Source organism: Mauremys mutica, chromosome 18 (genome assembly GCF_020497125.1).
Source record: "Mauremys mutica isolate MM-2020 ecotype Southern chromosome 18, ASM2049712v1, whole genome shotgun sequence".
Lineage (NCBI taxonomy): Eukaryota > Metazoa > Chordata > Testudines > Geoemydidae > Mauremys > Mauremys mutica.
In genome coordinates this window covers 3,980,481-4,007,242 of record NC_059089.1, presented here as the reverse complement: position 1 = coordinate 4,007,242, position 26,762 = coordinate 3,980,481, and the positions used below count along the sequence as shown (strand labels likewise).

General features: G+C 53.2%; 1 protein-coding gene and 1 non-coding gene across 2 annotated transcripts; one reads left to right on the top strand and one right to left on the bottom strand.

The window, feature by feature from the left end:
• Positions 1-5,955: 5,955 nt before the first annotated feature.
• Positions 5,956-13,835, top strand: LOC123352654 (collectin-12-like). The gene is made up of 6 exons (XM_044993089.1): positions 5,956-6,010; positions 7,193-7,369; positions 8,184-8,252; positions 9,036-9,181; positions 12,361-12,467; positions 13,623-13,835. Exons 1-6 carry the CDS (start codon positions 5,956-5,958, stop codon positions 13,819-13,821), a joined length of 753 nt encoding a protein of 250 aa, XP_044849024.1. The 3' UTR covers positions 13,822-13,835.
• Positions 13,836-25,294: 11,459 nt separating this feature from the next.
• TRNAC-GCA lies at positions 25,295-25,366 on the bottom strand. Its single transcript has one exon. It is a non-coding gene; the product is annotated as a tRNA-Cys (tRNA).
• Between the last annotated feature and the right edge of the window lie 1,396 nt (positions 25,367-26,762).

Genomic DNA, 26,762 nt, shown 5'->3' with positions numbered 1-26,762 from the left:
CTGCCACCCTCCTGGTGTACCTCAACCAGGCCAGGGAATTGCACAGCTACCCAGCAACAGCAGCCGGTTTACCCCGGGAATTCCTAGCGGGTGGGACCCAGGTGACCAGGGAGCAGGTGAGACCGACTGGGCCTGGCTCTTAAAACACGGCTCTTTTAAGAGTCACCAGGTTTTTCAAAAACCACCAGCGGGCCTGGGTCTCAAAGGGGAGCCCAGCACTCTGCAAATGTGCTGTGTGTTAACCAACCCACCGTGAGCTCTGAGGCACAGGAATATTGACACCTGAGCACACCAGAAAACAAAACAAAAGCCTAGAGCGGCAAAAACCTGCGAGAACCGGAAAATATAAGCAGGGGGCAGGGTTTGAACTGGAGGTTTGTAAGAACAGGCTGGACAGACACGCATCAGGGACAGGCTCGGTTTCCTTGGTCTTGTCTGTGGGGGAGGGGCTAGGTGACCTCCCGGGGTCCCTTCCAGCCCCACAGTTTTAGGAATCTCCATGGAGTTTTTGCCAGTTCTGTGGGGAAGGGAATTGCAGGGGTGTTTTCAAGCAATCAACCAGACCAACCTTAATTGGCTCCACCCTGAACCTTCCCCCCACACGAGGTTATGTTTCCTCCATGCAGCCATCCCCCATGAGCTCAGGCTGAGATCTAGACTGAGACCACCTCCACTCCTTTCACCCACCAGCCAGCCAGGAACAGCCCTCAGTTCCTGCTGGATTTGAGGTGGTGACGCATCTACTGCATTTAAGCCCCCCCCCCCCCAGCATGTGTCACTCTTCAATGTTGTTATCCTGCTAGCACCCTCGGGGGCAGGGCTATTGTTCAATTAGGGGAACTGAGGCATAGAGAGAGATGCAGGGACTTGGCCAGGGCCACACAGGGAGTCAGTAGCAGAGCTGGGACTTGAACCTGGGTCTCCTAAGTCCCAGGCCAGCACCCTGCTCACCAGGCCATCCTTCCTGGCATTGGCAGAGTGCGTGGCCTGTCCCCCACCTATTCACCCCCTTAGTCTGTTCTTGCAGGCGTTCTTGGTGAAGAACCGTACAAAGTCCCGGGTATACTGGTTGGGGCTGAGTGACAAGAAAGTGGAAAATCAATGGTTCTGGGTGGATGGCTCCCCTCTGAAACTCAGGTACGTGGGGTGAAAGGCTCCATGCCCCCCTGCCCCACCCCTTGCTCCCTGCTGTGGTCTCCATGGGGCTTTACTCTTCTTCACAGCTTCTGGAGCACTGGGGAGCCCAATGACTCCAGCAACGAGGACTGTGGCACCATGGCGATCGACGGGCGCTGGAACGACATAAACTGCTACTGGACAGACTACTGGATCTGCGAAAAGGCCTGGCTCTGCTAGAGCCTGGCTCGGCCGCCAGCCCACGCCCTTCCTGAGCCACGGGCTGACCGGTAGGACCAGGCCCTGCCTCCTCCAGATTGATAGTCTCCCCAAGCTGTGTTCTCTTGGTGATGCGCCCCATCGCACAACTCTTGCTGGGAGCTAGGGGTTGTTCTGAATCCCTAGGGGGATGGTATTTCTGCAGTGTGTCCTAGTGGATAGGATACCAGGCTGGAACACAACACACATGGGTTCTCTTCCCTGCTTCATCCTGGGACCTTGGACAACTCCCTTCCCCATGCCTCAGTTTCCCCTTGTAAGGGCTCAGGCTGTATCACTTCTGAATTTTGGATGATTGTATGACACTGTACCATGAAATGACTGGGTCATGGAATGCCTACGTGTGTGTGGATGCCCCAGGAGGTAGCAGGGTCGGCATGTCTCTGCCAGGCCAGACACAATGGGGACGGACCTGCATGCAACATTACGTTAAACACCGTGGGACAATGAGTTTCCTCTGCCTGGGAGATGCTGCTTTCTGCTCTTGTCCAAGGTGAGGGAGGCTTGGAAGTAATGGAAAGTTACCACAAGGCAGGATAAAAGAAGCAGGAGTTTGGAAAGGGACACCCAGGGGGGAGCTTTCTCGGGAACAGAGCCACCTTGCACCAGATTAAGGGCTGGGCTACACTAGAAAATCAGACTGACTCACCTATGTGGGTGAATAATCCACCCCCCTGAGCAATATAGTTAAGCTGACCTAACACCCAGTGTGGAGGGCTCAGTCGGTGGAATAATACTTCCATTGATTTAGCGCTACCCGTCTTGGGGAGGTGGATTTCCTCTAGTGATGGGATAACCCCTCCCGGTGCTGTATTATATGGCTGTCCAGAAACTGGTAATACTGTTCAACCTTTCTTCCTGTAGTATATGATTACTCAAAAAGAACAGGAGGACTTGTGGCACCTTAGAGACTAACAAATTTATTTGAGCATGAGCTTTCGTGGGCTACAGCCCACTTCATGGGATGCATAGAATGGAACATCTAGTGAGGAGATATATATACACAGACAGAGAGCATGAAAAGGTGGGAGTTAATTGGCCTCTCGGAGTTGGTAAGACCACTCCCACCTTTTCATGCTCTGTCTGTGTATATATATCTCCTCACTAGATGTTCCATTCTATGCATCCCATGAAGTGGGCTGTAGCCCACGAAAGCTCATGCTCAAATAAATTTGTTAGGCCTTGGCTACACTGGCGCTTTACGGCGCTGCAACTTTCTCGCTCAGGGATGTGAAACAAACACCCCCCCGAGCGCTGCAAGATACAGCGCTGTAAAGCGCCAGTGTAAACAGGGCCGCAGCGCTGGGAGCGCGGCTCCCAGTGCTGCAAGCTAATCTCCATGGGGAGGTGGAGTATGTGCAGCGTTGGGAGAGCTCTCTCCCAGCGCCGGCACTGCGACCACACTCACACTTCAAAGCGCTGCCACGGCAGCACTCCCACGGCAGTGCTTTGAAGTTTCGAGTGTAGCCAAGCTCTAAGTCTCTAAGGTGCCACAAGGACTCCTGTTCTTTTTGTGGATACAGACTAACACGGCTGCTACTCTGAAACCCGTGATTGATTACTGGCTTTTAGCAATAAACTTGACTGGTATTGATTGTTTGGTCTCTTGAATATATTTCATAACGAGCCAAAGCGCGGGCAAGCAATTGACTATACTATTTAGCATCTGCTTTTAGGCTGTTTTATATGTGGATTGTTCGTTTTCGCCAATGAACTCACACAGACAAATGATCAAAGGCAAAAGCACTGTCTCACCCGTGCGGGAACGCTTTTCTCAAAGCGATCGCTCCATAGCTGACCTTCCCATACTTGTCCTCAAAGGCAAACGGCACAACGCTTTCAAACGGCGAGGCTGCTAGACACCAAAAGCCATGCACTTACCTGGGACGCTGGTTTTATGGCTCATTACAACAGTTTTGTAACACACTGTGCTGCCTACCTCAAACCCTTTATGTATAACGCTCTTCCCCCCAATTGCCCCCTTCATTTCCAGTGACCGCCCCCACCGCGTATGACCCATTCTGCTTAACGATCTGTATCAGCTTGGATTTTGCTCGCTCTGCTTCCTTCCCCAGAGCTGAAGAAGGGCTCAGAGTTGCACAAAAGCTTGTACCAGAAGTTGGTCCAGTCAAAGATATTAACCTCGTCCCCCCTGTTTCTCGTTGCTTTGTGTGAGTTATGCTCTCCTGGGCTTTACATAATTAAATATAACGAACATAAAGCTGAAAGACTGAACAAAGAGCGTGTGTGTGTGTCTGTGAGCGTGTGTGTGCACGTGTGTGTGTAACTGCTTCTCAACAGAGGCGTGTCCCTGAGAGGGTTAAACTGTAGGTCAGAAGCGTGGCACCTTTTGGGCGGAGTTCTGGGGGAGGCTGGTTTAAGTACAGGGGCCTCTGAAGGGTCAGCGCTGTGGCCAGAGAGGGGTGGACAGCTGGGTCCAACGCTCGGAAGGGGGAGCTACAGGGAACGTCTGTGCCCTGAGAGTGAGCCTGGGCACCCCAGGCTTGGGGCAGTGGCTGGTGTCTGTTCAGATTTCCGGAGCTTGAAACCCTTCGGAGATCCAGGTGCAGAGGCTTGGATTCCCCTCAGAGCAGTCCCAGTGGGTGGCCCTTTCCTCGCACGTGGGTGACTTCCTCTCGCCCAGCCCTCGGGCAAGGGTGGACCCGGCTCCAAACGGATCCACCCACTTAAAAAACTTTGCTACCTTCCACCCCTGCACTGTATACCTGGCAACCCATCATTCAAGCTGTGCTCCAGGGGTGTGGGGTGAATGGGGCAGGATGGGGGAGGGGGAGCTGCACTCCATGAGTAGGGAGTGAGTAGGGGAGGGGGAGCCATGCTCTCGGAGCATGGGGGGGGGTGAGTGAGGCAGTACAGGGGAGGGGCAACCATGCTCCAGGGGTGGGGGGTGAGTGGGGCAGTACAGGGGAGGGAGAGCTGCACTCTGGGAGTGGGGAGGTGAGTGGGGGAGGGGAAGTGGGGGAGGGGGAACCATGCTCCAGGGCCACGGGGTGGGGGGTCAGTGGGGCAGCACGGGGCAGAGGGAGCACTGCTCCAGGGGTGGGGGGTGATTGGGACAGGATGGGGGAGGAGGAGCCACACTCCAGGGGTCAAGAGGTGAGTCTGGCAAGATGGGGGAGGGGGAGCCTTGCCCCATGGTTGGGGGTGAGAGGAGCAGGATGGGGAAAGTGGACCTGCGCTCTGGGGTTGTGGGGTGAGTGGGAAGGACAGGGCAGGGGAATCCATGCTTTGGGGATTGGGGGGTGAGTGGGGCAGGATGAGGGAGGGGGAGCCATGCTCTGGGGGTCGGGGGCTGAGTGGGGTAGGGCCGGGGAGGGGGAGTTGCACTCTGGGGTTGGGGTGAGTAGGGCAGGATGGGGGCGGGGAAGTTGCGGTCAGGGAGTGAATGGGGCAGGACAGAGGAGCTGCCAGTACCCCGCTCCCGCGTTCCCATGTGCTCCTCCAGGTTCCAGCAGCTTCTGCTCGTCCTGCCCCCGGTGGCAGAGGCTGCTTATTGCGATTAACTGGAGTGTCAGGGGCTAGTCAGCACTGCTGGCCGGACACTGCCAGGTTCCCTTTTTGACCGGACTTTCCGGTTGAAAACCAGACACCTGGCAACCCTTACTCAGAAAAACACGGTGTGATTGAACTGTGCCCTTCTGCCAGCTGGAGTCGGCAGCCACCAGGGCCGGGTTTAATATCCACAGCCCCCACCCAGTAATCTGGGAAAATCAAACTCTACAGGGCGCCTGTAAGAGGCAACACTTCCCCTTTCACGAGCACTGAGTCTGTGCATGGCAGAGAACATTTAATAAAAAGGGGGAAGGAACCTGGCATTAATTGGGGGAAACCCTACAACCATGATTCAAACGCAACTGACCATGAGCAAAACTCCCACCCCAGAGGACATTGGGCCGTATCCTTTGCCTCCGTTTTTCACCATGGTGTGAAAATCCAACAAACGAATGTCCCTTTAACATGCACTCCCCTCTCCCTCTGCCACACCCCACTCACAGCTGCTGTCCTTGGTCTGTGGAGACCCAGAGCCCAGCGGTGCCTTCACATGCGTTCACACAGGGGGGGGAGGGGGGAATTGAGCAACTGCTGCGTGTCGTTCACTCTGCTGCTGTTGTTCGTGTCACCGTTCACCACACTGTGCCATCCTCTGCTCCGTCGCCGCTGGCCCTATGCCGTCCCCTTCTGCTGCCTCCTGCCTCTCTACTGTGACCTCAGCGGGGGAACCTCACCGCTAGCGCAGGCCGAGCCGCCCTTCCACAGAAACGCTGCCCCACAACAGATCTAAGCAGCCCGTGGACCTGATGGAGTCTAGGTACCTCTATCTTTAAAGTGGCCTGGCCCAGCCCTGGCCCTTCTCCCTCAACACTGGGCTCTGGCATCCAAGCCCCTGCTTTGTGAGCTCAGTTCGGCGGAGGGGGACCCCGTCGGCCAGGGCCGGCTAAGCACAGTTCTGCTGCCAGTTCCTCCCACAATCAGGATAAAAACATTTCAGTCCCCTGCGTTCTAAAGTGATTTGTAACCCAGCACCAGCCAAAACGGATGATGTGGGCAATGCAGCTCTGTCTGCTGGATACCCAGGCCGAGCAGGTGTGTCCATGTAAAGACCGTCTGGCCCTGAAACCTCCTCCCCACCCCCTGCAGCTCATCACTAGCTGCTTCAGACCTTGCTTCCATAATTATTAACCAGTCTAAGTTATTAACTTACCAGTTTGCTTTTACTATGTAATTAACCAATTGTAGTTGATAAAATAGTGATACTTGGTCAGTCATTGTGCTGTGACAAATATGTATAAAACTGACATACTGTTTAAATATGATCATAGAGTCCTATAGCAAATGAAACAATGAATTCACCCTACTGTGGCTCTCTTGGGTAATGTTGAGTGCTAACTTGGCTCCTGAGGTCTGAGTATCGCTGCTACAGGTCCAGGGTTTGATCCTGACAACCCGCCCGGTTATGTTATCTTTAAAACTAGCCTGGGGAGAACAGTCCTGCTCTGGGACGATGGACCAGATGGGACCTAGCAGGGCTGTTCCCTTTTTGAAGCTGTGACTCACTCAGGGTCAGCACCGCCCCGCGCAGGAGGCAGGGTGATGGGCGGTGCTCTGACATTGCCACACAGGCTGCACCACGGGAGTGTCTGAGTCACTGCGTGTATAAGAAGCCCAGAAGGAGTTAACAGCAGAGCACACGGGGCACCCACCCAGCCCGCTACCCTTGGCCCCAAAGGGGAAGACGCCTGCACGACTGAGAGATCCGAGGGGACGCAGAGCAGATGCCCAACCCGCCTGGAGAACCTCACTGGGACTGGGAGGACCCAGGAACATGGGCTGGGGTCTGTCCCCTCCCCGCGGTGAGACAAGCAAGCTCCTTTGCTGGCTGATGAAGAACCTGCTGCTCTGTGTGTTGCTCATTTCCTGGGGGTGGCAGTCGGGTTCCTTCCCTTTTTGCTCCTTTGTGGTGCTGGAAGAAAGCTCAAAAAGAAGTTTGGCTTTTCCTCTTTTCAAAAACAGATCAGGAATGAGGGTCTCACTTACTCTGCCATCCCTGGAAGCCCTGGGGGTGACTGGGGAGCTGGCAGGACTGACCGGGTCACACCGTGCACAGGGGAGCAGAGTTTGGCCCTTTGGCTTCATGCTTTTCATTGTTGCGGGTGCTCATTTAACTCAAATGCCTGAGACGCAGCGGGGAGAAAAGCTCTTTCAGCTAAAGATGCTACACACAGATCCCTGCCCCTTCAGTTACTGTCAGGCTTGATCCGAAGCGCGTCCCACTCAGGGTTTGTGGTGGTGGTGGGGAATAAGAGCCAGCGTGTGGCCAGGACAGGGTTATCAGAGCCATTTCCCCCCTTTCCAGAGCCCCCCTTCACGAACCGGCAGCTGGTGATCACCACCGTGATCATTATCACCGTCAAACTGCTCCTGGTGACCCTGGGCCTCCACTACCTCCTCTACTGTGAGTATCCACCATGCCCTGGGCCCCCTACCCCCACCAGAGCTGGTCTGGTGAGAGCTCGGCACCTTCTGAGACAGCATGAACTAGTAGAGACAGAACGGGACTAATCTCTAGGAGACCAGGGTTCTATTCCAGCTGTGTGACCTTAGGCAAGTCACAGCAATGCCCTGTGCCTCAGTTTCCCCATCTGTAAAATGGTGCTCATGAGCCTGACCCCCTTCACAAAGTGCTTTGTGTGCTCTACTGATGAGAAGGGGGAGGTGTTATTATTATTAGGGTTTGAGATTCCCCCCTCCCCAAATCCTGCTCATCCATACACGGAGGAGGTGAGAGCCCCAATTGGCCAGGGGGCCCGTTGCTGGGATTCCTGCCCCCCCCCACCTCTCCCCCGCGGCTGGTAAGATCAGGGCTGGAGGACAGGGGTAAATGGGAGGTGCTCTCTGGGCTCCTCTTGAATGTTGCTAGTCTTCCTTTCCTTAATGGCCCAGCCTGTGCCCTGAGAACAGGGATGGCACCACATGGGAGGAGGATGAGCACCCAGCAGGGACAGGGGTCAGGGTGCTGCAGTGTCTCCTTCCAATTTAGGAATGTAGGGATCAGGGGTGGGTCAGCCTGCAGATGAGGTGGGGGAGAAAGATACTGGAAAGTCTTGATCTGGTTTAGGGGTGCAGGGAGGTGGGGATCAGGCATTAGGCAGGGTTGGGGTGCTGCAGCATCACCCTCTGGGGTGCAGGGAGGTGGGATGATCAGCACCCTGCGGGGCTGAGGCGTGTATCCTATCAATGGCCCTGAGACTAACACAGGCCATGCTCAGTTTCACAGGCCACCCCTTCTCCCACCAAGCCAGGAGACCCTGGCCCCACAACCCAGAGGAGCACAGCAGGTGAGAGCAGAGTGGTGAGAATCCAAATGCAGTGTCACATTCTAGCTGGGGTGGGGGGCTCCCCCCTAGCTGGGGTGTGGGGCTGCAGAATCCCCCATTAGTGCCAGGGGTGGGGGCTGGGACCTGGGAATGGGGCCCTGCCACTCGCCCTGTGAAAGCAGAGCCCATAAGGATGGATGGAGGGGCTGCCTGTGCCCCATGTCTCTGCCTGTAGCTTCTGCTTTCACCTGTAGGTTTCCTGCTGTGGTTTGGCCTGTGCTCTGTGTCTGCGGGGGGGAGGTATCAGCCCCTCAGCAGCACATGAGGGGAGGGATTGGACCTCCGTCAGCGCATGGGGTGATGGTGACGGGATGGATCTGCCTTCCGTCGGCATGTGCGGGGGGTGGGGGGGAGACGGAATGGCCCCTCAGTGGAGCATGTGGGGGAGGGATCGGTCCTGCATCAGCATGTGGAGGGTCGAATCAGCCCCTCGTCAGCATGTTGGGGGGAGGGATCAGCCTCCCGTTGGCATGTGGGGTGGGGGGATTGGCCCCTGGTCGGCACGTGGGGAGGAGCGTTGGCACGTAGGGGGGGAGGGATCGGTCCCCCATCGGCATGTGGAGAGGGAGGGATCGACCCATCGGTGGCGTGGGGGGGGCATTGGCCCCTCGTCGGCATGTGGGGGGGGATCGGCCCCTCATTGGCGGGGGGGGGGGATTCGCGCCTCACTGGCACATGGGGGGGAATCTGCCCCTCATTGGTGCCTGTGGGGGGAGGGGCTCACAGCTGCATTTTCTCCTGCAGGCATTCCCTGGTGCCAGTCAAGCTGGGAACAGAAACAAGGGAGGTGCTACCTTTTCTCCCGGACTAACCAGACCTGGAAGGCAGCGAGAAACTCCTGCTTAGCCCAGAAGGCTGATCTGGTGGTGATCAATGACGAAACGGAGCAGGTACAAGCCCTCAGCCCCACCTCTCTCTGGGGTGTAATGACCCCTGGGCAGAGGGCCGGCATGAGGCTTTGGCGCTGTTTGGGCCCGATGGGAAGAAAGGAACGGTGGGAGTTCCTGGTGCAGGGCTGGAGCAGGACTCCAGCAGTGACAAGGGCTAGCTCTGTCCCCCCCTCCCCTGGGATGAATTTTGCCCGGTGGGGGCAGGAGGGGCTTGGGGCAGCAGCACAGGGGACGATGTGGAGCAAGCGGTGGGGAGGTTTGAGGAGGGCTCGGAAAGCAGAGCTGCTCGGCAGATAAGAGAGGAGGTTTCCGGGCAGGATAGTCAGACTCCCTGGGGGGCAGGGAACACAAAACTATCTCGCCAGAGGTGGATTCCCACCAGACTGCAGAGCCCAGGGGTGTCTGCTGGGAGAGAAGAGCCAGGACTCGACTGTAGTACCACAGGCGCTGACTTTAATTTTTCCAGGTGGGTGCCCCACCCCCTTCAGCCCCGTCTACACTACACCCCTTCCCTCAAGGCCTTGCCCCGCCTCGTCTTGCCCCCACTCCCCTTCCCCCAAGACCCTGCCTTTGCCCTGCCTTGTCCCACACCTGCTCCCTCCCCTCCACCAAGCACCTCCTGCCGGCTGCCGAACAGCTGATCAGCGGCAGGGTGGCCAAACAACTGATGGGCGGGTGGCTGGTGGGTGCTGAGAGCCCCAGGGCACCCACAGCGTCGGCACCTGTAGTAGTGAATGTATTTCCTTTGGTCAGTGCTTTCCAGTGCCAGGAATGGGCCAGCACCCTGGCTGGTGCACAGCAGCTGTCATCGGCGTGATCCTGATTGACATCAGCTGGGGATCCGGCCCAAACATCCTGCAACAGGAACTTGGGTGACAATTCTAATGAGGCTTGAACCAGATCAGGCCCTGGCTGGGTCTGCTGGGCGTATGGGAGGGAAAAGCAGGAATGACTTAGGTTAGTCCCTGTGGCCAGCAGCTCTGGCTCATACCCACAGGGATGAGGGAGCCCATCTGGGGGCAGGCTTTTTACAATCATTTTCAAAGTGGAAGAGCCCTTTGGAAAGAGGAACTCGGACGGTGCATTCGTAACGCTCACCCTTATCTCCTGCTGCACCCGGTCGTAATAACTGGCCTGACAAATTTACCCTCACTGTGAACGCAGCTGTAAAAGTTTGTGAGCGTTCCTGAGATGGTACAATGACCGAGAGTAACCAGGGTTGATGGGAAAAGGTCCCAAATGGGAGACAGACGGAGTTAGTCCAAACGAAAGAGCCTCCTGCTGTAACTCAACGACTGGGTTCAGATCACGCCCGGCAAACAAGAAACACATGGGACCAGAAAGGAGTGAATCCAGGGTTGGAGATTAAACCTACTTGGTGGCCAAAGGAATGAGAGGATGGGCTGTTCCACCCGTCACTCCCTTTTGGGGCCCTGAAAGAGAAAAATAGGCTACCGGAACGAGCTTCACCATCATGGCTCTCCCCTACCCCGCATCTTCTAGGACCCGAGACCTTTGTCATCCTGAGCCTGAAACGTCCTGACCAGATGGGGCCAGAGAGAGGGACCCAGATGGCGTCGCCTCTACCGGCTCCAGCTAATCCCAACCACCAGCTGGGATGAAACGGGTCGGACTGTAACAACAACAGCCGCTCCAGCCCGTCTCAACAGCCGGATGGTTGTTACCAGCTCTGATACCATCTAAGAGACAGTGCCGGGTTTCACTCAATCGTAGAACTGGAAGGGACCTTGAGAGGTCATCTAGTCCAGTCCCCTGCACTCATGGCAGGACTAAGCATTATCTAGACTATCCCTGACAGGTGTTTGTCCAACCTGCTCTTAAAAATCCCCAGTGATGGAGATTCCACAATCTCCCTAGGCAATTTATTCCAGTGCTTAACCACCCTGACAGTTAGGAAGTTTTTCCTAATGTCCAACCTAAACCTCCGTTGCTGCAATTTAAGCCCATTGCTCCTTGTCCTATCCTCACAGGTTAAGAACAACAATTTTGCTCCCTCCTCCTTGTAACAATTTTTTTTGTGCTTGAAAACTGTTATGTCCCCTCTCAGTCTTCTCTTCTCCAGACTAAACAAACCCAAATTTTGCAGGTTTCAGAGTGGTAGCCAGGTTAGTCTGTATCAGCAAAAACAACGAGGAGTCCTTGTGACACCCCAGAGACCAACAAATTCATTTACAATGGCGCCGGGCCCACACTGAGGAGGGGCCCTGGTGCCCAGACTGTAGCCCTGCCCCCCTGCGTTCTGCCCACACTTTGCGCCAATGACCCACCCCCACTCGGCCTCTCCCCACTGAGGCCGGGCCTACCGCTGATTCCTCTCCGCTCCCTCCCAAGCATGCCAGCGGTGGGTAGGGCCTTGGAGGGGAAGAGGCTGAGCAGGGGTGGGGCCTTGCGGCCAAGCATGGGCGGAGCAGGGGGCAGGGCCACAGTCCGGGTGCCAGGGCTCACAAATGTTTAATCTGGCCCAGGGGGTAAGAGCCTGTCACACAAGGAGGGCGGGTTTCTTGTAAAAACTCTGCAGCTCAAGGGGACGGGCCCAAGGGAGGCTGGCGGACTGAAAGCCTGGCTCGGTGCTTTACCGTTCAAAGGCTTTCCCTGGTTTTTCCCTCTTCCCTTTGTCTTTGATCACAGGTTAAAAGGGTTTTTAAGGGAAGCGAGCAGGCCGGGTTAGCGCTGTTTAATGTCGGCCAACGGCTGGGTTCTGGTAACACCTTAGGCCCGTAAGTTCCAGCTAAATGAATACAACAGGCCCTCCTGGACTCCCTGTGCATTACCCTCCCCTGCTGGGTTGTGCTCGAGTTTGACTGCAGGGTTGGGATTTGTTTGGTGCAGTGCGTGGGTGATCTATGCCACAGCCCCCTCTGTCCCACTGCAGGACCCAATGCCCTCCCCCCCGGTTCCAACACCATCCATCCCCCAGGCTCGTGGCCTCCTCTCCCCACCCCAGCTGAGACCATCGCCAACCCCTGCTCCTCCACTGACGTCTCTCCATCCCCCCCCCTTCCCTGGAGGGAAAGGAGAATCGGGCTCCTTGCCTCCTCCTCTGGCATATGCAGCACTGAGTGCCCAGGTCATCCCTTGGGGTAAGTTCCTGCCATGGGAGACGCCTCAGGATCTGGCCTCAGTTCTAACCACCCAATTCTCTGTGTCATCCTCTCCAGAATTACTTGGCTATTAAAGCTCGTTCCATTCGTCACTGGATCGGCTTCACCGACCAAGGGACTCAAGGCACCTGGCGCTGGGTGGACAACACTCCTGTGGCATTTACGTAAGCATGGGGTGATCCTCTGCTCTCCCCTTCCTGCCCCCAGCCTTCCCCAGCTGCCCCTGCTCCTGCAGGCACTTTCCACCTCAGGAGCTGCAAGGCTGAGGCCAGGGATGGAGCCACTTGGGTTTGATTTCATGCCCTGAGGACTGAACGACTCGAGGCTTTATCGGTCCCCGCAGGTCACTGTTTGCAATCTGGCCCAGGTCTCTAGTGACCAAATGGCATTGCTGCTGGGTGCCCTCTGTATGAAACGAGCTTGATGAGTCTCAGCCCAGTTCCCAGTGGGAAAAGCATCCACAGATCGCACTGGGTGCTCGTTGGCCATCACAGCCAATGGACCGAGGACGGAATGGGTCACAGGGACAGAGCGCTCCTCTCAGCCTACAGAGGGGTCTCTCCAAGGCTGGTCTGGTCTGAGACATTGTGGTGAGGGGAAGCTTGTGCTGCCATGGCGTGTGTGGGTAGCAGCCTCTACCCTTGCAGCAGGGCCTTCAACAGCGCAGCCCTCCCCCACTTATGCCATTAGCTGGTAGTAGGTTGTTATCCTCTAGTGGGCCAATCATGATGCCTGCCCTGTGATCAGGTAATGCTGTCTCTGGCCTCATGTTCATTTGGATACTTCAGAATAAAAGATCTGTCTCCTCTAGGGGGAATGTCACAAACCCTTGAGACTGGGGTGCAAATTGTTCAACCCCCACTCCCCTCCATGCAGACAGTATTCAGCCTGGCATCATGGGCAGCCATATTGTTCCCTCTACTTGCTTTAATCCCCCCTAGTGCTGGCCAAAGTCAATGGAATGAGCCCAATACTCCATTGCTCAAGAGCTCTTTATGCTGCTCTGGCAGCATCAAGGGATTTTGAAGGAGATTTAATCTCCTCCCTCACCCTCGCCCAGGATATAACCAGCATAAAGGGGCTGGAGAAGAGCTGGCACAACAGCCCCTGGTGCAGGGGTGGGGCTGGAGCCCTGCTGGGCTCTGGCCATTCTAAGCTTCCCAGAACCCCACTGGGCCTGAGCATAAGTTAAATGAACCCCAGGGCTGCTCTAGGTTACACTGAGGGTGGGTCCCAGTTTACAGGGGAGTGTATCTCCTCTTGGACAGAGAGTCGGCGGGCCAAGGGCTCTGAGGGCTCATCTCTCTCTTCTCATTCAGGAACTGGAGCGAAAAGGAGCCCAATAACCTGTTAATGAATGGAATCGATCATGAGGACTGCGCCCACCTGCTGGAGACTGGCCTGTGGAATGACAAACTCTGTAGTAACTCTTACAGATTAGAAGGTGACAGACCAACACCCATAAGACGAGGCAGCCGTCCCTGTCAAAAAAATCATCTCCCTTCTTCACTTGAGTGACAGCCTGAATAGTTCCTTCTCCGGGCAGAGCCCCAAGGATTGGCATCATCCGCAACAAAGCCATGTGTACGTAGCAGCACCCAACCCAAAATGTGCTTTCAAAGAAGCTGTCTCCTTCCTTCTGGGGTAAAATCTGCCATTATGGTCATTGATTTTAATTTCCCTTCTCTGAGGGCAGAGATGGGGTTGGAGCTACCTCAGGCTGGGATATAGAGCCCATGCCCCCATCGGTCAGTCACTCTGGGAACCTGCCTTTGCTCCTAGCTGACAGGCTGCCTCCAGCCTCTCCGGTCAGCTCCTCAGCTTGTCGTGGGGTGGGTGAGTCACTTGACAAGCATAAGTGGCACATAGAGGAGCTACTTTCCCCAGATGCATTGGTGGTATAGGGGTGAGCATAGGTGCTTTCTAAGCAGTTGACCTGGGTTTGATTCCCAGCCAATGCAGGGGTGTGGTATTTTCTCTGCTGGGAATGGGTTTAATTTCACTCACTTTGTATCAGTTTAGCAATGGAATGAGGGAATCAGTGTCCCAAATCCAGGCAGGTCATTAAACACACAGTGGAGAAAGAAAGGGGCAGGACTATACAGTGAGCTGTTGTGGAGTCATCCTGGTATTACAATGTTTTATTGATTTTTAATTTGTTTCCCTTTACTTCCCTTTTAGACTCAGAGCCTTTAAGATCAGAAGGGACCAGTGTGATCATCTAGTCCGACCTGCTGCACCTCGCAGGCCAAAATACCCCACCCACCCACCCACTCCTGGAATAGACCCGGGGGAGGGGAGCCTGGCTGCGGGCAGAGGCTGCCCTGCTGCAGCAGGATCCGGCAGCATCAAGCTTCTGCCCCCACAGAAGAGAGAGGGGGCGGAGAAGAGCAGGCTGGGCACCCTCTGGACCGTGGGCCCAGCGCCATGGCACCAGTTGCACCATGGTAAATCCAGTACTGGTGGGAGGGGAGGCAGCTCTGAGCACTGCCCCTACCCCAGGCAGCACATGGAGGCCCTCTGCTCCCCTCCCCCCATGGGTGTGCAGAGATGTGCCAGCAGCACTGAGGTGGCTCCCTGCCCACTCTGCCTCCGTCCGTCAGTGGCCGTCCCAGAAGTGGCCGGCATGTCCCAGCATCCCCTGGGGTGGGGGAGAGGTGTCTCCATGAACTGTCCCTGCCCCGAGTACCAACTCCGCAGCTCCCATTCATCAGGAACTGCAGCCAATGGGAGCTCTGGGGGCAGGGCCTGCAGGCAGCGGCACACAGAGAGCCCCTGGCCCCGCTCACCTAGGAGCTGCTGCCGCAGGGTTGTGTGTACCGGTCACTTTGGGAGCTGCAGTGTCCGGGGTAAGCGCCACCTCTCTTGCACCCCAACCCCCTCCTGCGCAGAGCCCGCACCCCACACCCAAATTTCCTCCCAGAGCTTTGCTTGTCTTCCTTTCACCAGAACCGTCCTTCTCTTGGGCTGCAAGTAGCCATCCCTGGGAAGCCAAGAAGCAGGCACAGGATTCTGCCTCCCAGCAGCCAACTGCACCTCCCCCGGCTTTGCAGAACGACTGGTGGCGCTCTACTAACCCCACTTAGCCGCACTGAGGCGCTTACCTTCTGCCCTGCCTTCCTCAGCTCGACTTTCCTCTTTTGCCCCATTCCTGCCTCACTTCCTCCTTTGGCAAGTCACGCAGAGGAGGCAGCAGGAAGAGTCGGCCGCCATAGGCCAACCTCCCAGGGCAGAGGAGACCAAGCCACAAGCCTCCAAAAGGTGCCTGGCCAAGATCCTCTAGCTTCCCCCTGGCAATGCCAAGGCTTTTTCTCAGCTTATTTCACCACCCTCTGCCATGCAGGAGTTGGGGTTATCACAGGGATAGGCCAGTGGTAGCAGTAAGAGCGCCTTGCTAGACAGAGAGAAAAAGTGAACCCATCTGTTCCTGCCTGGTTTCAAACCAGGGACTTTTTGCATGTTAGGTAAATGTGATAACCAATACACTACAGAAACTCTGTGGCAGTGTTTGCTCCCTCCCTTCATAAGAACAGCCATACTGGCTCAGACCCAAGGTCCATCCAGCCCAGTATCCTGTCTGCCAACAGTGGCCAATGCCAAGTGCCCCAGCGGGAGTGAACCTAACAGGTAATGATCAAGTGATATCTCTCCTACCACCCATCTCCACCCTCTGACAAACAGAGACTAGGGACACCATTCCTTACCCATCCTGGCTAATAGCCATTCATGGACTTAACCTCCATTATTGTATCTAATTCTCTTTTAAACCCTGTTATAGTCCTAGCCTTCACAGCCTCCTCAGGCAAGGAGTTCGACATGTTGACTGGTGCTGTGTGAAGAACTTCCTTTTATTTGTTTTAAACATGCTGCCTATTACTTTCATTTGGTGTTCCCTAGTTCTTATATTATGGGAACAAGTAAATAACTTTTCCTTATTCACTTTAGGGTGTGGGGTCTGGGCTGGTGTCCTGGGATCTCACCCCCACTTTGAGCTTGTGGGTTCAAAGATGGGGACCCGCATGTATTCTTCCCCCACCCTAACCCTTAGGGTAGGTCTCCTTTGCGCTGCCACCAGTCAGGTTAACGTGTCTGACGCACTGCCTGTCCCCCAAGCTTCCCCTGGGGAACCCAGATTCAAACCCCTTGAATCTCTACACACAGGGAAGCAGCCCACTTCCCCCCTCCCTCTCCTGCTCTCTCTCTGCCTGGAGACAATCCTTGTCTCCACAGAGTGGCGCCTAGCTTCCTTCCCCTGAATCCACAGGTAAGGAACTTAACCAAGTCCTGAACTTAAAAGAGTTTATTAAAAGAATAAAAGAAAGAAGAGAAAAAATACACAATCTCTATGAATCCAAGACAGACATTCATAGGGTCTAATCTTATTAATCCCTGGAGAAATTTCTCCCTTTTCCTCAGTACAAACAATACAGGCAAAATTACGAATAATCAATGCAAACACACAGAATTACAGACACAGGATTCTTATATGAAATTACCCAGTACTTCTAATACTCACTAGCTTGAATAGCAGAAATTAGTTCAGAGAGATGAGCAGACTTGGTTAAGCGTCTGGTCTGGTGTAGGTCCAGACGGCTAAGAACTCAGAACAAAGAACACAGAGACCCAAGTTCCCGCTCTCTGGGATTTTCAAATTCTCTTCCCTGATTGGTCCTTTGGTCAGGTGTTTCACCAGGTCTGTGTTAACCCTTTACAGGTAGACCTTAACCCTTAACTAACTACTTATGACACGCCCCCCAAATCACCAACAGTGGGAGCACTGGCGGTGATTTCCTCCTAAACTGCAAAACCAACAGTGTAATAAACACATGCACTATTACATATACTACTAAGCATATAACATGTAAAGAACACTTTTTAGCCACTAGATTCTGGGAAACTGTCACGAGAGAGTGCATCAGCAACTTTGTTGGAAGCTCCTGAAATGTGTTGAATTTCAAAATCAAAGTCTTGGAGAGCTAAACTCCATCTGATAAGTTTTTTGTTGTTTCCCTTGTTAGTATGAAGCCACTTTAGTGCAGCATGATCGGTTTGTAGCTGGAACTGCCGTCCCCAAACGTATGGGCGTAGCTTTTCCAAGGCATACACAATGGCGTAACACTCTTTTTCACTGACGGACCAGTGGCTTTCCCTCTCAGACAGCTTCTTGCTGAGAAACACGACAGGATGGAAGTTGTGATCCGGTCCTTCCTGCATTAGTACCGCTCCTACCCCACGTTCAGATGCATCGGTGGTAACTAGGAAGGGTTTGTCAAAGTCCGGGGCCCTTAATACAGGGTCAGACATGAGCATCGCCTTAAGCTGGATAAAGGCTTCCTGACACTCATCAGTCCACTTAACTGCATTTGGCTGGGTTTTCCTGGTCAGATCAGTTAGTGGAGCAGCGATTTGGCTGTAGTGTGGTACAAATCGCCTGTAATATCCGGCCAAACCTAAGAAGGATTGGACCTGTTTCTTTGACCTTGGGACAGGCCACTGTTGGATAGCCTCCACCTTGGCCTGTAGGGGGTTGATGGTTCCTTGACCCACCTGGTGTCCTAGGTAAGTCACTCTGTTTTGGCCTATTTGACACTTTTTGGCCTTAACAGTTAGTCCTGCCTGCCTGATGCGCTCAAAAACCATTTTTAAATGTTCTAGGTGTTCAGGCCATGAATCAGAGAAAATGGCCACATCATCGAGGTATGCAACTGCACAGTCTTCCAATCCTGCTAGTAGACCATCCACCAGCCTTTGGAAGGTGGCAGGTGCATTCCGCAGTCCGAATGGAAGCACAGTAAACTCATACACCCCTGCATGGGTGATGAAGGCAGATTTTTCCCTGGCGGGTTCATCTAGTGGTACCTGCCAGTATCCCTTGGTTAAATCAATGGTAGAGATGAACTGGGCACGTCCCAACTTTTCCAATAGCTCATCAGTGCGTGGCATTGGATAGTTGTCTGGACGAGTTACAGCATTGAGCTTACGGTAGTCCACACAAAAGCGTATTTCCCCATCTGGTTTGGGAACCAGAACCACTGGAGATGCCCATGCACTGGTAGAAGGGCGGATGATACCCATCTCCAACATGTTGTCAATCTCCTGTTTAATAGCAACTTTGGCATGAGGTGACACCCTGTAGGGTGGGGTCCTAATCGGGTGAGCATTACCTGTGTCAATGGAGTGGCAGGTTTGCTCTGTCCGTCCTGGGTTGGCTGAGAACAAGGGCGCGAAGTGAGTGCACAGCTCCTTGATCTGTTGACGCTGCAGACGTTGCAGGGTTGTGGTGAGGGTCACCTCTTCCACACCACCATTTCTTTTACCTTCGTAGTAGACACCTTCAGGCCACTCGGTGTCATCTCCTTCCTGAACTGTAAAGTGACAGACCTGTAATTCTCTGGGATAAAAGGGCTTTAGAGAGTTAACATGAAACACTTTAGGCTTTAAAGAGGAATCAGGGAATGTTATGAGGTAGTTAACAGCTCCCAGGCGCTCCTGGACCATGTATGGTCCTTCCCAGGACGCTTCCATCTTATGGGCCTGTTGCGCCTTCAAGACCATGACCTGGTCTCCTACCTTGAAGGACCGCTCCTTGGCATGTCGGTCATACCAGACCTTTTGCTCCGCTTGAGCATCTCTTAAGTTCTCTCGAGCAAGGGCCCAAGAGTCTCGGAGGGTGTTTTGAAGGTTGCTTACAAAGTCCAGAATGTTAATCCCTGGAGGAGGTGTAAACCCCTCCCATTGCTGCTTTACCAGCTGTAATGGCCCCTTAACCTCATGGCCATATACCAGCTCGAATGGTGAGAATCCTAAACTGGGATGTGGAACAGCCCTGTAGGCAAACAGCAACTGTTGTAACACTAGATCCCAATTATTGGAGTGTTCATTGACGAATTTGCGGATCATGGCCCCCAATGTTCCATTAAACCTTTCCACTAGGCCATTAGTTTGGTGGTGGTACGGGGTGGCAACCAAATGATGCACCCCATGAGTTTCCCACAGGTCTTTCATGGTCCCTGATAGGAAATTTGTTCCCGAATCTGTTAGAATCTCAAAGGGCCAACCCACCCTGGTAAAAATGTCAGTTAAGGCCTGGCACACAGTTTGAGCCCTGGTGTTGCCTAGAGCTACTGCTTCCGGCCATCTGGTAGCAAAGTCCACAAAAGTCAGTATGTACTGCTTTCCTCTGGGGGTCTTTTTTGGGAAAGGACCCATAATATCCACAGCTACTCGCTGAAATGGGACCTCAATTATGGGAAGTGGCTGGAGAGGGGCCTTGACCTGGTCTTGAGGTTTTCCTACCTTTTGGCATACCTCACAAGACCGGACATACTTGGCAACGTCCTTGCCCATCCCCTCCCAGTCGAAGGACCTTCCCAACCCGTCTTTGCTTCGGTTCACCCCAGCATGGCCACTGGGATGATCATGGGCTAAGCTTAAGAGCTTTTCCCGGTACTTCGTCGGAACTAGCAACCGTTTTTGAGGATGCCAGCCCTCCTGGTGTCCACCAGAAAGACTTTCCTTGTATAAAAGTCCTTGGTCCACAACGAACCGGGATCGGTTAGTGGAGCTGAGAGGCGGTGGGTTGCTGCGTGCCGCCGCCCATGCTTTCTTGAGGCTGTCATCAGCTTCCTGCTCTGTCTGGAACTGTTCCCTTGAGGCGGGAGACACCAGTTCCTCTGGAAGTGATGTAGGTGATGAGATTGTTTCTGTTGACTGTGAACCGCTCTCCGCTGGTCCACGAGGTGTTATTTCAGGCTCCGGCTGAGCCTCTAGGGTAGGCTTGTGTGCTGGTTTTTCCAGTTCAGGCCCGTTGTCGCCCTCTGGCGGTGGAGTTGTAATCGCTGGCGCCGGTGCTGGCGCTGGTTGCTCTTCCAGTTCCGGTTCTGGGACTGGATGTAGTATGGCTGCTGTAGGTGTTGGCATGGGATCCGGTTCCACCACCTCTGTCTGGGTCTCTGGTAACACAGACGGGGTCTTGGTGGATGGCTCAGGAACAGGTATGGGTGCAGCAGCTCGTCTGGCTTGGCTGCGTGTAACCACTCCCTCTGTTTCTGGCGGCTCAACGTGATGGGCCAAGTGGTTGCCCAGTATCATGGGGACAGAATAATTGTCATAGACAGCAAAAGTCCACGTCCCTGACCAGCCCTTGTACTGGACAGGTAAACGCACTGTAGGTAATGTTACAGGTTTTGACATGAAGGGGCGAACTGTCACTTTGGTTTTCGGGTTGATGAATTTGGGGTCCACGAAGGTTCGGTGGATAGCTGACACATGTGCTGCAGTGTCTCTCCATGCGATAACTTCCTTTCCGTCCACTCTCAAAGTTTCCCTAAAGCATATGGGTATTTGAGAGATATCTAATTCCGGGTTTCCTTGGTGTGCAGGTGCAAGGAGTTGGACCCGGTTCAGGTTCTTTGGGCATTTGGCTCTGATATGCCCCAGTTCATTGCATCCAAAACATCGCCCACTTGATGGGTCACGGGGTGGTGTTGGTTTACTGGAAACTGGTGAGGTAGAAGAAGAGGTAGGGTGTGACTGTGCTTGGGTTGTAGGTGTGGGCTTGATTGGCCCTCGATGGTACGGTTTAGTCTCGGTGGGTACCTTGTGTGAATCGCTCCCTTTGGCAGTAGCTTTCGTGTTGTCTACCGATGCCATCCATCTGGCTCCAATCTCTCCTGCCTCAGTGAGAGTTTTAGGTTTACCATCTTGGATGTAGCGTCTAATGTTCTCAGGAACACCATCTAGGAACTGCTCCATCAATATCAGGAGGTGTAGGTCGTCTAGCTCCTCAACCTTGGATCCTGATATCCAGGAGAAATAGTGTCTTTCCAGGTAAGCAGCGTGCTCTGGAAATGACATCTCTGGTTTCCATTTCTGGGCTCTGAAACGCTGACGGGCGTGATCAGGGGTGATGCCCATTCTGAGTCTGGCCTTGGTTAGGAACAGTGGAAAGTCGTCCATCTGGTCTTTAGGCATTTCAGCTGCCACAAGGGATAATTGTCCGCTGAGCTGTGACCTCAGCTCCATCATGTATTGGTCTTTAGGAAGATGGTATCCAATACAGGCCCTCTCAAAGTTTTCTAAAAAGGCCTCAACATCATCCCCTGCCTTGTAGGCGGGAAATTTTTTCCGAAAAGTGTGATCAGTAGGTGGATGGGGTGGTGGATTATGCTGCTTAGCCTGTTCTACTTCCAGAGCCTGCCTCTGGATTTCCAGATCTTTCTCTCTTAATTCCATTTGTCTGATGTGGTCTGCCTCTCTGGCTTTCTGGTCTGCCTCCATGGCCGCCATGGCCATCTGGTGTTCTCTCTCTTTGGCTTCCAGGATTTTTATTTGCAATCGAGCAAGCTCTAGTTGGTCACTTGTTTCCGTCATATCTGTGCCTTGGGGTGCTGGACACCCCCTCCCTGTTTATGATAACTTGAGTAGAGAAAGGGTAATTAATTCTGTGTATAGCAAATTGTGTGTTGCAACTCTCTATTGTTCTGTACTGAGCAACAGGGAAAATCTAAAAAACTCTCTGTCTCTCTGTGAGAAAAGACTAGTGAAAATCTCGGCTTCCTGGCTTCTGCATTTCAAAAGTCACAGGACAAAAAAACTGGCTTCAGGAGCTCTCTCTCCTCACCAAACCTGTTTTCCCTGTTGGACGGGATGAGCTCGGAGGAGCACTCCCCCCACCCAAGGAATCCTGATCACACAAAGGAGGGACACACCTCCTTGCAACCAGAGCTAAAAACCTCTGGCTTGAGAATCCTATCTGCCCAGCAAACCTGTGAGGGCACTTCCCCCCACCCAAGGAATGCACACACTTTCTTTTCCTCCAAGGTGCTTTTCTATGCCACCCGAAAGAAACTGCTTTCAACAAAGCCTGCTGGAAACTTAATTCCCTCCAGCCAAACTGCTGAAACTGCTTCTAACAATACCACTTAGAAACAGAAGACTAGTAAACTACCTCTTCTCTCAGGTTGCTTTCCTGCTCTAGAAGAAGAGAATAGCTTCCTTCAGCGTAGCCCAGCTGAAAAAAAACTCCTTCTAACAATGGATTCGAAACTCCGCTGCCACCATGTCCTGGGATCTCACCCCCACTTTGAGCTTGTGGGTTCAAAGATGGGGACCCGCATGTATTCTTCCCCCACCCTAACCCTTAGGGTAGGTCTCCTTTGCGCTGCCACCAGTCAGGTTAACGTGTCTGACGCACTGCCTGTCCCCCAAGCTTCCCCTGGGGAACCCAGATTCAAACCCCTTGAATCTCTACACACAGGGAAGCAGCCCACTTCCCCCCTCCCTCTCCTGCTCTCTCTCTGCCTGGAGACAATCCTTGTCTCCACAGAGTGGCGCCTAGCTTCCTTCCCCTGAATCCACAGGTAAGGAACTTAACCAAGTCCTGAACTTAAAAGAGTTTATTAAAAGAATAAAAGAAAGAAGAGAAAAAATACACAATCTCTATGAATCCAAGACAGACATTCATAGGGTCTAATCTTATTAATCCCTGGAGAAATTTCTCCCTTTTCCTCAGTACAAACAATACAGGCAAAATTACGAATAATCAATGCAAACACACAGAATTACAGACACAGGATTCTTATATGAAATTACCCAGTACTTCTAATACTCACTAGCTTGAATAGCAGAAATTAGTTCAGAGAGATGAGCAGACTTGGTTAAGCGTCTGGTCTGGTGTAGGTCCAGACGGCTAAGAACTCAGAACAAAGAACACAGAGACCCAAGTTCCCGCTCTCTGGGATTTTCAAATTCTCTTCCCTGATTGGTCCTTTGGTCAGGTGTTTCACCAGGTCTGTGTTAACCCTTTACAGGTAGACCTTAACCCTTAACTAACTACTTATGACAGCTGGGCTGACTTTAGTCCCAGGCTGGGGTCTCCTGAATGGTGGGAAACATCCTTGGCTGCTACCCAGGGACAGCAGCTACTGGTGACATACCAGGGCTGGGATGAGAGGGGAATGTTGCATGGACTTTATCATACAGGGCCCATCCTGCTTCTCAGAGCCCACAGGTGAGAATCTAGAGAAGAGTGAATCATTTCTCAGCTGCATTCTCAGGAAAAGCCGGTAGCCATCCTTGACCAGACACCCAGGAGAGCAACCACGGCAGTTCTGCGGAGAGCTCTGGCTGCCAGGGAACCAGCTAGGAGAGGGAGTGCTGGGGGCTCTGCAGTTTTTGCAGTGGGGCTGTCACAGGAGTCACAGGTGACTTTGTTGGGGGGGGAAGTAGGGACTCCAGGATGTGAGGCTGGCTGAAATGAAACTGCACAAAAAACCTCTCCCTTTGCTCCAGCTATGGCCCTACTTTGGCCTCTCCCCCTTTCATAAATATCTCCATATCTACTCCAGGTCTCAGAAACCCCCTCTCTCCCATGGGTATTTTCACAGTTTCTTCATTTTTTCATGGAGAGAGAGAGAAAAAAACCAAGCCTATTAATTTGAGCTACCGACACAGTTCACAGCATGAAATACACAATTTTGTGTTCAATGAGTTGTGTTCATTTACATAACATGAAAAATATGTTTTGGGCAATGCATGAAAACCTCACTGCATTGAACAACCCACTTGATATAGTTAATGTACTACAGAATATTTAAAGAAGTTAAGAAAGATGTGCTTATAAATTAACGTGCCATTTACACATGCACAAGACACAGAAGAAACTGAATTATTTGAGCTACTAAAATTTCCATTTTCTCACAGCATTTTAGGTCTCAAGGTTGTTTTAATTTCCTGATTTTTTTGGAGCTGGAAAGGGGAAAGAGCACACTGAAGTCAGTGGAATAACTGCAATGAGGGATTAGTCTCATTATTTGCCACTAACAAAACCTTTGTTAACAGAGAGTTAACTTTGACTGTGAATATCTCTTACCTTCCAGAACACTGAGTTCAGTAAAACTCAAACTCTGGAAAAACAGGGAATACAGAGTGAGGTTACATGCCCAGATAACCTTAACTCTGCCCTCTAGAAGAGAATCCCTGATAGCATATGAGAACAAGGAAAGGTTTGGGGACAAATTACAGCTACTTCCCAAGAGTTTGTTTCTTCTGTAATTAATTGATCCTGGCCTGGTGTCTGGCTGTGGAATTTATTATTTACTATCTTTATACCAGTATAGTTAAAGGCAAAACTGCTTTACAAAAGCTCCTTTATTTTAGGTTATACAAACAGATCACTTCCCCAGCTATTTCAAGGAGATGGAATTTTCCTGACCCACAGGGAACTTAAACTAACATGCTCAAGATCACACATTCCTTAGGAGAAAACGAAGGGGGAAAAAAACCAAAACCCACCAAACCATTGCTGTTTCTACCCAAATGATCAATGAGACCAGAAAGTGAGACTGTGCAATTAACTGTCTGGGACTACACTGACTCTGCAGTTTCTTGGATGCAGACACACCCAGCTCTACGGTTGGTAAACATACAGAGACTCTGCTGCTGCTCATGAACTAGCAGCACATGACCTGTAAACAGCTGCCATTCGAATGCATCTGAAAGTCACAAGGAACAATGATCTGTGTTAAAGGAAGGCTGCCATTTATTAGAGCCCCAGTTGATGCCGTGTGCACAAAGAGAGGATTGAATGTGTAACAGGGAGTTTGGTAAATCTTGGTTATTTTAGTTTTGTAACAGGCTCCTGTCCACCTCCAGTAGAGTTTTCAGTCCCAATGGCAACTTACTTACCAAATGTAATACAGACTAGTCCATGCCTCCCAAGTGGATGTGGTTCTTGTTCTTCTGCACATTGTAGCCCATGGAGGCCAAGGACCTGCAAATGTGTCTCCATGGGCCTTTGTTTAGTTGATGAAAACAAACCTAGACACTTAGAGGATTGGAACTGATTTCAGCTGGGGACATGTTTGCTAGGTTTTTACGCATTTGCACAGGAAAACATTGAGTGGGTCCATTCATTTCTGAGATCCCTATTTAGGGGAGCTCCTGAACACACTGGAAATGGAATTACTTTTACTGAAGAAAGAGGTTTGTAAGGGGGCACTTGGATTTGAACCAAGAACCATTTGATTTGCAGTCAAACACTCTACCACTGAGCTATACCCCCATGACATTTGCAGAAGCAAGTCAGTGATCTTAAGGATTTTGAAGGATGGGCTCTGCCTCAGAGAGCTCCTTTTCTATTCCCAGACCACAGGGGTTTTAAAAATGGGGTTTGATTAAACTTTATATACACATGTAGACACCACAGCTTGCACACCCACCAACATAGCTTCCCCCACTGACATAGCTACCACCTCTCGGGGAGATGGGTTAACTGCACGGACGGGACAGGTCTCTCCCCTCCGCTTAGAGCAGCTTCATTATTTATGAATAGGTGGGAAATAACCTCCTGAATGGACAGGAACCAATGTATCAGATATTGCTGGGTCTGCATTCAATATGGGTAACTGGCCATATTGGGCTGGATTAGTAGGAGCATTGCCAGCAGATGGAGGGAAGTGATTATTCCCCTCTAGTCAGCACTGGTGAGGCCACATCTGGAGCATTGCGTCCAGTCCCCCTCCCCACTGCAGAAACAAATTGGAGAGAGTCTAGGGAAGGGCAACAAACACGATTAGAGGGCAGCGGACTTACGAGGAGAGGCTGAGGGCAGGGCCGCCCAGAGGGGGGCAGGTGGGGCAATTTGCCCCAGGCCCTGCAGGGCCCCCAGGAGAATACAGGATTCTATCGTATTGCAACTTTTTTTTATGGAAGGGGCCCCTGAAATTGTTTTGCCCCAGGCCCCCTGAATCCTGTGGGCGGCCCCTGCCCAGACCGTGGTGCTGCCCCCCCCCTCCACCCCCTTCCCTCGTTCTCCTCCCTCCGAGGCCCCCCCTGTGCTCCGCCCTCACTCCCGTTTGGCCACTTCCCACCCCTGCTCTTTGGCTGAGGCCTGCTGATCGCTCGCTCCTCTCCTCCCCCAGGGCCTCCTCGCACCTCTCCACCCCCTACCTCAAGGTCTGCCTGCTGCAACCCCCTCTCTGCCCCCTCCCCTGAGACCCACCCTGCCCATCGCCCCCACCTCTCTGCCCCTCCCCTGAGACCTGCCCTGCCCATCGCCCCCACCTCTCTGCCCCCTCCCCTGAGACTCACCCTGCCCACACTTCTCTGCCCCCTCCCCTGAGACCCACCCTAGCCAGGACTGGTACCTCTCTGCCCTTCCCCTGACCTGCCCTGCCCACTGCCCACACCTCTCTGACCCCTCCCCTGAGACCCACCCTGCCCATCGCCCCCACCTCTCTGCCCCTCCCCTGAGACCTGCCCTGCCCATCGCCCCCACCTCTCTGCCCCCTCCCCTGAGACTCACCCTGCCCACACTTCTCTGCCCCCTCCCCTGAGACCCACCCTAGCCAGGACTGGTACCTCTCTGCCCTTCCCCTGACCTGCCCTGCCCACCGCCCACACCTCTCTGACCCCTCCCCTGAGACCCACCCTGTCCACCTCTTTCTTTGGTCATCTGT

Excerpts from the sequence above, each read along its gene's own strand:
- LOC123352654 (XM_044993089.1), top strand. The coding sequence starts at position 5,956 with ATGTGGGCAATGCAGCTCTGTCTGCTGGATACCCAGGCCGAGCAGGTG. Across the intron at positions 9,182-12,360 it reads TCAATGACGAAACGGAGCAG|AATTACTTGGCTATTAAAGC; the intron begins GTACAAGCCCTC and ends CATCCTCTCCAG. Across the intron at positions 12,468-13,622 it reads AACACTCCTGTGGCATTTAC|GAACTGGAGCGAAAAGGAGC; the intron begins GTAAGCATGGGG and ends CTTCTCATTCAG.